Source organism: Palaemon carinicauda, chromosome 3, assembly GCF_036898095.1.
Source record: "Palaemon carinicauda isolate YSFRI2023 chromosome 3, ASM3689809v2, whole genome shotgun sequence".
NCBI classification, from domain to species: Eukaryota; Metazoa; Arthropoda; class Malacostraca; order Decapoda; family Palaemonidae; genus Palaemon; species Palaemon carinicauda.
The window spans coordinates 10,874,509-10,885,402 of NC_090727.1; the positions used below are offsets into that span (position 1 = coordinate 10,874,509).

Consider the following 10,894-nt stretch of genomic DNA (forward strand, 5'->3'; position numbering starts at 1 on the left):
CAATTAGCTACGATGGTGAAGATTGGTTGATTTCAATTCTAAGTACAAAATACCTGAATTCGACAGGTATAAGTACAGAAGAATTGTCATTGACTTTTATCTTTCTTCGTGGCCAAGTGGCTTAGTCACTGTCTATACAAGCTTGCCGACCAGGGTTCGATTCCCGGCCGGAGCCAAGCTCTTGTCTTTGTGTGATTTTGCCTGGGGCTCTGATCCCGAGGTCGTTAAGAGAATCCAGACATTAATGTATCCAAAATATATATGGCTTATTTGAATATATATATATATATATATATATATATATATATATATATATATATATATATATATGTGTGTGTTTGTGTGTGTGTGTGTATAGACAAACACTTGCTCTTTATTATATAAGGGAGATTGTCCAGAATAACCCCATAATATATATACTATACACATATAGGCTATTCGGTAAAAGAAATTTCTTATTTAATAAAGGGCAAGTGTTTGTCTATATACATTATATATATATATATATATATATATATATATATATATATATATATATATATATATATACTGTATATATATAGTATATTCACGTGCAGCTTTCCCAGTTCCTCAGGTAGGAGGCGAGGAGTAGTCATACCATCCTTTTGAGCTAGGAATATGGGGAGGGGGGTTAACCTAGCGTCATCAGTAGCCACTGTTTGACCCCCCAGGGTCCTAGCTTGGGTGGAGAGTGGCCTTAGATGATGACCATATAGCCTTTGTATGTGTATATATATATATATATATATATATATATATATATATATATATATATATATATATATGTATACATGGCCTGTCTCTTCCAAATTGTCAATGCTATCCTTGGGCAACCTTTAAACCTTAAACCTGTTGCCGTCGTTGTAGGTCTCTGGAGCCGTAAGGATCTCCCACACCTCACTCGGTGTTGTCCCAACACATTGGAATCAGACCTGAAAAATATCATCATTTTCTTTTAAATATTAATTATACTTATCAAATAGAACATTTCCTAAATAAGGTATATTTTCAATCAAATCTCCCATCTATAATAAAAGAGCAATTGTATGACATGTATATATATATATATATATATATATATATATATATATATATATATATATATATATATTTCATTCATATATTCTAATACCATTACTACCTCCAGAAAAACGCAAATTAGGGTTTCGCCCTCACCAAAGGGCTCATCAGGTGGGTTTTGCCTACTTCCTTTTTAGCAGGCTTGGTTCCCACGACCCTCATTCCCTCCCTTTTTTTTCTATCATCATCTCAACAATTCAAAATTCATCAGTAAAATGTCTTATGATAATTAATAATAAATGCTGAAGAAGAGAAACAAATTGAAGCATCAGTATCAGCCGGGCGGTTAAGCCAAGCGTCATTATTGGCCGGGCGGTTAAGCCAAGCGTCAATATGTGCTGGGCGGTTAAGCCAAGCGTCATTATTGGCCGGGCGGTTAAGCCAAGCGTCATCATTGGCCGGGCGGTTAAGCCAAGCGTCATCATTGGCCGGGCGGTTAAGCCAAGCGTCATCATTGGCCGGGCGGTTAAGCCAAGCGTCATCTTTGGCCGGGCGGTTAAGCCAAGCGTCATTATCGGCCGGGCGGTTAAGCCTAGCATCATCATTGGCCGGTTAAGCCAAGCGTCATCATTTGCCGGGTGGTTAAGCCAAGCGTCATCATTGGCCGGGCGGTTAAGCCAAGCGTCATCATTTGCCAGGCGGTTAACTCAAGCGTCATTATTGGCCGGGCGGTGAAGCCAAGCGTCATCATCGGCCGGGCGGTTAAGCCAAGCGTCATCATCGGCCGGGCGGTTAAGCCTAGCGTCATCATCAGCCGGGCGGTTAAGCCAAGCGTCATTATTGGCCGGGCGGTTAAGCCAAGCATCATCATTTGCCGGGCGGTTAAGCCAAGCGTCATCATTTGCCGGGCGGTTAAGCCAAGCGTCATCATTTGCCGGGCGGTTAAGCCAAGTGTCATCATCGGCCGGGCGGTTAAGCCAAGCGTCATCATCGGCTGGGCGGTTAAGCCAAGCGTCATCATCGGCCGGGCGGTTAAGCAAAGCGTCATCATCGGCCGGGCAGTTAAGCCAAGCGTCATTATTGGCCGGGCGGTGAAGCCAAGCGTCATCATTTGCCGGGCGGTTAAGCCAAGCGTCATCATCGGCCGGGCGGTTAAGCCAAGCGTCATCATCGGCCGGGCGGTTAAGCCAAGCGTCATCATCGGCCGGGCGGTTAAGCCAAGCGTCATTATTGGCCGGGCGGTTAAGCCAAGCGTCATCATTTGCCGGGCGGTTAAGCCAAGCGTCATCATTTGCCGGGCGGTTAAGCCAAGCGTCATTATTGGCCGGGCGGTTAAGCCAAGCGTCATTATTGGCCGGGCGGTTAAGCCAAGCGTCATCATCGGCCGGGCGGTTAAGCCAAGCGTCATTATTGGCCGGGCGGTTAAGCCAAGCGTCATCATCGGCCGGGCGGTTAAGCCAAGCGTCATCATCGGCCGGGCGGTTAAGCCAAGCGTCATCATCGGCCGGGCGGTTAAGCCAAGCGTCATCATCGGCCGGGCGGTTAAGCCAAGCGTCATTATTGGCCGGGCGGTTAAGCCAAGCGTCATCATCGGCCGGGCGGTTAAGCCAAGCGTCATCATTTGCCGGGCGGTTAAGCCCAGCGTCATCGTTTGCCGGGCGGTTAAGCCAAGCGTCATCATCGGCTGGGCGGTTAATTCAAGCGTCATCATCGGCTGGGCGGTTAAGCCAAGCGTCATCATCGGCCGGGCGGTTAAGCCAAGCCTCATCATCGGCCGGGCGGTTAAGCCAAGCGTCATTATTGGCCGGGCGGTTAAGCCAAGCGTCATCATTTGCCGGGCGGTTAAGCCAAGCGTCATCATTTGCCGGGCGGTTAAGCCAAGCGTCATCATCTGCCGGGCGGTTAAGCCAAGCGTCATCATCGGCCGGGCGGTTAAGCCAAGCGTCATCATCGGCCGGGCGGTTAAGCCAAGCGTCATCATCGGCCGGGCGGTTAAGCCAAGCGTCATCATCGGCCGGGCGGTTAAGCCAAGCGTCATCATCGGCCGGGCGGTTAAGCCAAGCGTCATCATCGGCCGGGCGGTTAAGCCAAGCGTCATCATCGGCCGGGCGGTGAAGCCAAGCGTCATTATTGGCCGGGCGGTGAAGCCAAGCGTCATCATTTGCCGGGCGGTTAAGCCAAGCGTCATCATTTGCCGGGCGGTTAAGCCAAGCGTTATCATTTGCCGGGTGGTTAAGCCAAGCGTCATCATCGGCCGGGCGGTTAAGCCAAGCGTCATCATCGGCCGGGCGGTTAAGCCAAGCGTCATTATTGGCCGGGCGGTGAAGCCAAGCGTCATCATCGGCCGGGCGGTTAAGCCAAGCGTCATCATCGGCCGGGCGGTTAAGCCAAGCGTCATCATCGGCCGGGCGGTTAAGCCAAGCGTCATCATCGGCCGGGCTGTTAAGCCAAGCGTCATCATCGGCCGGGCGGTTAAGCCAAGCGTCATCATCGGCCGGGCGGTTAAGCCAAGCGTCATCAACGGCCGGGCGGTTAAGCCAAGCGTCATCATCGGCCGGGCGGTTAAGCCAAGCGTCATCATCGGCCGGGCGGTTAAGCCAAGCGTCATCATCGGCCGGGCGGTTAAGCCAAGCGTCATCATCGGCCGGGCGGTTAAGCCAAGCGTCATTATTGGCCGGGCGGTTAAGCCAAGCGTCATTATTGGCCGGGCGGTGAAGCCAAGCGTCATCATTTGCCGGGCGGTTAAGCCAAGCGTCATCATCGGCCGGGCGGTGAAGCCAAGCTTCATCATCGGCCGGGCGGTGAAGCCAAGCGTCATCATCGGCCGGGCGGTTAAGCCAAGCGTCATCATCGGCCGGGCGGTTAAGCCAAGCGTCATCATCGGCCGGGCGGTTAAGCCAAGCGTCATCATCGGCCGGGCGGTTAAGCCAAGCGTCATCATTTGCCGGGCGGTTAAGCCAAGCGTCATTATTGGCCGGGCGGTGAAGCCAAGCGTCATCATTTGCCGGGCGGTGAAGCCAAGCGTCATCATTTGCCGGGCGGTTAAGCCAAGCGTCATCATCGGCCGGGCGGTTAAGCCAAGCGTCATCATCGGCCGGGCGGTTAAGCCAAGCGTCATCATCGGCCGGGCGGTTAAGCCAAGCGTCATCATCGGCCGGGCGGTTAAGCCAAGCGTTATTATTGGCCGGGCGGTGAAGCCAAGCGTCATCATTTGCCGGGCGGTTAAGCCAAGCGTCATCATCGGCCGGGCGGTTAAGCCAAGCGTCATCATCGGCCGGGCGGTTAAGCCAAGCGTCATCATTTGCCGGGCGGTGAAGCCAAGCGTCATCATCTGCCGGGCGGTGAAGCCAAGCGTCATTATTTGCCGGGCGGTTAAGCCAAGCGTCATCATTTGCCGGGCGGTGAAGCCAAGCGTCATCATCGGCCGGGCGGTGAAGCCAAGCGTCATTATTTGCCGGGCGGTTAAGCCAAGCGTCATCATCGGCCGGGCGGTTAAGCCAAGCGTCATCATCGGCCGGGCGGTTAAGCCAAGCGTCATTATTGGCCGGGCGGTGAAGCCAAGCGTCATCATTTGCCGGGCGGTTAAGCCAAGCGTCATCATCGGCCGGGCGGTTAAGCCAAGCGTCATCATCGGCCGGGCGGTTAAGCCAAGCGTCATCATCGGCCGGGCGGTTAAGCCAAGCGTCATTATTGGCCGGGCGGTGAAGCCAAGCGTCATCATTTGCCGGGCAGTGAAGCCAAGCGTCATCATCGGCCGGGCGGGTAAGCCAAGCGTCATCATCGCCCGGGCGGTTAAGCCAAGCGTCATTATTGGCCGGGCGGTTAAGCCAAGCGTCATCATTTGCCGGGCGGTTAAGCCAAGCGTCATCATCGGCTGGGCGGTTAAGCCAAGCGTCATCATCGGCTGGGCGGTTAAGCCAAGCGTCATCATCGGCCGGGCGGTTAAGCCAAGCGTCATCATCGGCCGGGCGGTGAAGCCAAGCGTCATCATTTGCCGGGCGGTTAAGCCAAGCGTCATCATCGGCCGGGCGGTTAAGCCAAGCGTCATCATCGGCCGGGCGGTTAAGCCAAGCGTCATCATCGGCCGGGCGGTTAAGCCAAGCGTCATCATCGGCCGGGCGGTTAAGCCAAGCGTCATCATCTGCCGGGCGGTGAAGCCAAGCGTCATCATTTGCCGGGCGGTTAAGCCAAGCGTCATCATCGGCCGGGCGGTTAAGCCAAGCGTCATCATCGGCCGGGCGGTTAAGCCAAGCGTCATTATTGGTCGGGCGGTTAAGCCAAGCGTCATCATTTGCCGGGCGGTTAAGCCAAGCGTCATCATCGGCCGGGCGGTTAAGCCAAGCGTCATTATCGGCCGGGCGGTTAAGCCAAGCGTCATCATCGGCCGGGCGGTTAAGCCAAGCGTCATTATTGGCCGGGTGGTGAAGCCAAGCGTCATCATCGGCCGGGCGGTTAAGCCAAGCGTCATCATCGGCCGGGCGGTTAAGCCAAGCGTCATCATCGGCCGGGCGGTTAAGCCAAGCGTCATTATTGGCCGGGCGGTGAAGCCAAGCGTCATCATTTGCCGGGTGGTTAAGCCAAGCGTCATCATCGGCCGGGCGGTTAAGCCAAGCGTCATCATCGGCTGGGCGGTTAAGCCAAGCGTCATTATCGGCCGGGCGGTTAAGCCAAGCGTCATCATCGGCCGGGCGGTTAAGCCAAGCGTCATCATCGGCCGGGCGGTGAAGCCAAGCGTCATCATTTGCCGGGCGGTTAAGCCAAGCGTCATCATTTGCCGGGCGGTTAAGCCAAGCGTCATCATTGGTCGGGCCGTTAAGCCAAGCGTCATCATTGGCCGGGCGAATAAGCCAAGCATCATTATCGGCCTAGAAAACTAAACAATAAAATACTATTCCTTAAAAAAATATTCCTTTTACAAAATAAAAAAAAAAATTCATTCCTTTCACAAAAGGAAATAAGAACTTATTCCTTTCAAAATAAAAATAATATATTATTCCTTTCACAAAACTAAAAAAAAAATGTCACAAAATTATAATCCTTTAGAAAAAAATACATTATCTCTTACCAACAAAAATAGGAATGTGAGGACATCAACTTAATCTCGAGTGCTGCCATTACCAAAACTTCCTCTGCTGCCCTGCCCCCATCCTTTCTTGAACCCTCTCCATCAGCTGCTGCAGCCATTGGATGAGCACCTGTTCTGACAGACCTCGCTTGAAGAAACACAGCTTCCTTCTTCAACATATAAGGACAAGTCTACTGCATACTAAAAGAAGCCTAGCTCGTTCCCTCTGCAGAGCCGGTCTTCTAGATTATTCCCGCAGAACCACCTGAAGGTTGGTATCCGGAAGAATAGATCCAGATATCCGACCATTTGTACACTTGACAAGGGTCCTGTACTCGTTCACCAAGGTACATAGCATACTGGAACGCGCCAGGTTTCTTCCCTCTGCAAAGACTGTTGTCCTCGAGCTGGATATTTAAGCCTTGCATCCCTCAAGCTGGACAGTCCTTCCAAGCCTCCTCCTTCTAGCTGGGCAGTCAATCATTCAGGCCAAAGATCCAGGGAAGGGGGGGGAAGCATCATCTACGTTTGGAACTGGTGTCTGGAACCTGTCCTGAATAGGTTGAGCACAATTATTTGAAGGTTTGGTCCTGGCAACACTCGGCTAAATCTCCTTTTCCTCACAAAATAAACTGAAAAGATTTTTTTTTATTTTAGATTTTTTATTTATTTTAGATTTTTTTTTAGATTTTTTATTTTTTTTAGATTTTTTTTTAGATTTTTTATTTTTTTTAGATTTTTTTTTTTTTTTTTTTTTTTTTTTTAGATTTTTTTATTTTTTTTTTTTAGATTTTTTTTATTTTTGGGGGGTTTATGTTTGTCATATTGTTTTTTTTCCATCCCTTCGCTGATCCAAGTATTAATTTAGCGAAGTCTCCTCAGAAGCCTATCGATATGATTAGCTGCTAATTGAACCTGCTCGATGGTACCAGTAATGGTGATTGAATTATTGTTGATTTGCCATGGGAGCTTTATTAAGCTGACGCCACTCTGCCGGGTGATTTCCGTCAGCGTCCTTCCGCCCACTCCATATATGACTCGGTGGAACTTGCTTGGGACGTCCAAGTCGACAGTCACGTGACCCTCGACGTCATAGTCCCTTGTGGTGTAAACTCCAACCTTTGCACCTTGGAAGATGATATGGCTGCCAGATCCACCGCAGATTGTCGAGTTAAAGAACCCATCTGTACCTCTTCCTGTATGGGGTGAGGAAGAAACCCTTTTATGATTCTCGGGTTCCAGGTCAAAGACGATAGGTTTGCGAGCGGGTTTTTCCTTTGCAATCTTCTCTTCCTTTTGCTTTTCCTCAGATCCACCGCAGATTGTCGAGTTAAAGAACCCATCTGTACCTCTTCCTGTATGGGGTGAGGAAGAAACCCTTTTATGATTCTCGGGTTCCAGGTCAAAGACGATAGGTTTGCGAGCGGATTTTTTCTTTGCAATCTTCTCTTCCTTTTGCTTTTCCTCCTTTTCCTTTTGGATTTTCTGCTCTTCCCGGAGGCAGTTGACAGGGACAGCTCCTTTTGAGGCTAGTAGTCGGCCCAACACCTGACCCAAACCAGATATCCCTCCGTCAGGCTCGTTCTCCAACTCCTCCTTGTGTCCGTTGGCAAGCAGGTCCTCTGCCTTAACTACACTGTCTTCCCCTTTTTTATTGACAATGACATCCATTTGGACATCTTCCTTCTGTCTATCCATCTTAACATCCATTTGGACATCTTCCTTCAGTCCATCCATCTTAACATCCATTTGGACATCTTCCTTCTGTCTATCCATCTTAACATCCATTTGGACATCTTCCTTCTGTCCATCCATCTTAACATCCATTTGGACATCTTCCTTCTGTCCATCCATCTTAACATCCATTTGGACATCTTCCTTCTGTCCATCCATCTTAACATCCATTTGGACATCTTCTTTCTGTCCATCCATCTTAACATCCATTTGGACATCTTCCTTCTGTCTGTCCATCTTAACATCCATTTGGACATCTTCCTTCTGTCTGTCCATCTTAACATCCATTTGGACATCTTCCTTCTGTCCGTCCATCTTAACATCCATTTGGACATCTTCCTTCTGTCCGTCCATCTTAACATCCATTTGGACATCTTCCTTCTGTCCGTCCATCTTAACATCCATTTGGACATCTTCCTTCTGTCTGTCCATCTTAACATCCATTTGGACATCTTCCTTCTGTCTGTCCATCTTAACATCCATTTGGACATCTTCCTTCTGTCTATCCATCTTAACATCCATTTGGACATCTTCCTTCTGTCTATCCATCTTAACATCCATCTCGGTCGAGATTTTTAAACCTGATCTTCTATGTTTCACTTTCCTTATTCCAGGTTTGTTTTCGTCTTTTTTCTTATCTCTCTCTTCAAGTTTCTCCTTGAGTAAAGAGGTGATCTCCTTTGCGGCAAGCAGCTCGTCCTGCAGACCAATATTTTCTTTGGTGATTTGGACGATCCTGTTCTCTGCCACTTCCTTACTAGAACTTAAAAGGCCGATGCGTTCCTGGAGAGAATCTCTCTCCTTGGCTGTGGAAGTCATCGTCTCCTTTAGTTCGCCAATCTCTTCTTGAGCCTTAGACAACTCATCTTCCAGCCTATAGACTTCCTTCTTAACGTCTTTTAACGTCTTTACGAGGCAACTGTAATTTCCCTCATTTGTCAAGTTTTCCATCCTGGCCTCAGTCAGGCTAATTTCCAACCTCTCTTTCTCTGTTGCCATCTCTCTGATAATCTGCATTTGCTTTTCATTTGTCTCACTCAGTTCATCTATTTCTGCCTCAAATACAGATTCGAGGCGATGAATAGAGGCCACCTTTTCACGATCCACTTTTTGTAGTTTCTCGCCGAATTCTAGGTGGTTTTGTTCCATCTCACATAATTTATTTAAATGTTCTTTCTTGAGACATTCTAACTCATCCAAGAGGCATTTGTACCTTTCATTCCTGATTATATCATTTATCCTTGCCTCAGTTAGGCTCTTTTCAAGTACATTTCTCTCCACTGAAATCTCCCCAATCACTTCGATCTTCTCATGAACTATCTTATTTAGTTCTCTGTTGTCTTGGCGAGCTTTTTCCAATTGCTCTGTAAGTTCAATGATTTTCTGATCCTTCTCGGTCATCTCAGTTTGATATTTTCCAAGGACAACGTTTTGATTGAAGATTTCCTTTTTCAGATTTTCGTTTGTTAGTGCCAGGTCGTCATTAATGTTTACCAAATTGTCCATCTCGATTTTCCTATCGATTTGAAGAGCTCCAACGACGTTAGAGAGACGTTGAGTCTCTGCTAACAACTCTTCTTTCTCTGCTAACAACTCTTCTTTCTCTGCTAACAACTCTTCTTTCCCTGCTAACAACTCTTCTTTCTCTGCTAACAACTCTTCTTTCTCTGCTAAGAATCTTGACTCGACTTCCTTTCTAGAGCTGATATCCTTTTCCTTCTCGGTCAACTCAGTTTGATATTTTCCTAGGACAACGTTTTGATTGAAGATTTCCTTTTTCAGATTTTCGTTTGTTAGTTCCAGGTCGTCATTAATGTTTGTCAAATTGTCCATCTCGATTTTCCTATCGATTTGAAGAGCTCCAACGACGTTAGAGAGACGTTGAGTCTCTGCTAACAACTCTTCTTTCTCTGCTAACAACTCTTCTTTCTCTGCTAACAACTCTTCTTTCTCTGCTAAGAATCTTGACTCGACTTCCTTTCTAGAGCTGATATCCTTTTCCTTCTCGGTCAACTCAGTTTGATATTTTCCTAGGACAACGTTTTGATTGAAGATTTCCTTTTTCAGATTTCCGTTTGTTAGTTCCAGGTCGTCATTAATGTTTGTCAAATTGTCCATCTCGATTTTCCTATCGATTTGAAGAGCTCCAACGACGTTAGAGAGACGTTGAGTCTCTGCTAACAACTCTTCTTTCTCTGCTAACAACTCTTCTTTCTCTGCTAAGAATCTTGACTCGACTTCCTTTCTAGAGCTGATATCCTTTTCCTTCTCGGTCAACTCAGTTTGATATTTTCCTAGGACAACGTTTTGATTGAAGATTTCCTTTTTCAGATTTTCGTTTGTTAGTTCCAGGTCGTCATTAATGTTTGTCAAATTGTCCATCTCGATTTTCCTATCGATTTGAAGAGCTCCAACGACGTTAGAGAGACGTTGAGTCTCTGCTAACAACTCTTCTTTCTCTGCTAACAACTCTTCTTTCTCTGCTAACAACTCTTCTTTCTCTTCTAAGAATCTCGACTCGACTTCCTTTCTGGAGCTGATTTCCCTTTCCAGGGAAATGATGCGTTCCTCCATTCTCCTCTGAATACTCTCCTCCTCCTCCTCTCTCTTCGGTCCCGTTTCTGAGGGTCCTCCTCCCACCTTCTCCTCCATCCCGTCCTCAGAGTTTAGAGGCTTCGAAGTCCTTAGCCAAGAGGTCATCCTATACATTAAGGATCCTTCCTCTTCTGGTTCCATGAAAACCACACCACCCACTTTCTTCTGAACTTGAAGATGGCCAGTAGTAGACTGGGACATCTTGTTGGTTCCTCCTGGTTGTAAGCTGCTGAATATTCCTAAAAATCTCTGATCCATTTTGATTCGCTCAAAAAATCTATGTAATAGATGACCATATTGTTCTTCCTCTATCAACTCTATTATGAAAAAAGAATGAATGTAGCCAACAAACGATCCCCGGAGACCCTTTTGGATGCAGATTCCGCCTGAAGACTAAACGGAAAGACAAGAATTATCATTGAAGACTGGAGACGATTTCGTTGGCTCCGAGAAGAACCC

The 10,894-nt window shown here is 47.8% G+C and overlaps 1 protein-coding gene across 1 annotated transcript; it reads right to left on the reverse strand.

Moving 5' to 3' along the window:
• Nucleotides 1–6,970: 6,970 nt before the first annotated feature.
• LOC137630686 (calponin homology domain-containing protein DDB_G0272472-like) lies at nucleotides 6,971–9,241 on the reverse strand. Its single transcript, XM_068362321.1, has 2 exons — nucleotides 8,357–9,241; nucleotides 6,971–7,828 (listed from the first exon to the last, which is right to left on the reverse strand). Exons 1-2 carry the CDS (start codon nucleotides 9,239–9,241, stop codon nucleotides 6,971–6,973), a joined length of 1,743 nt encoding a protein of 580 aa, XP_068218422.1.
• Nucleotides 9,242–10,894: the final 1,653 nt, after the last annotated feature.

What these genes read in the sequence shown, in the direction of transcription:
- LOC137630686 (XM_068362321.1), bottom strand. Translation starts at nt 9,241, where the DNA reads ATGACCGAGAAGGATCAGAAAATCATTGAACTTACAGAGCAATTGGAA. An exon ending in AGGAAGATGTCCAAATGGAT is followed by an intron (nt 7,829 to 8,356) that starts GTTAAGATGGAT and finishes GATGGACTGAAG; the next exon opens with GAAGATGTCCAAATGGATGT.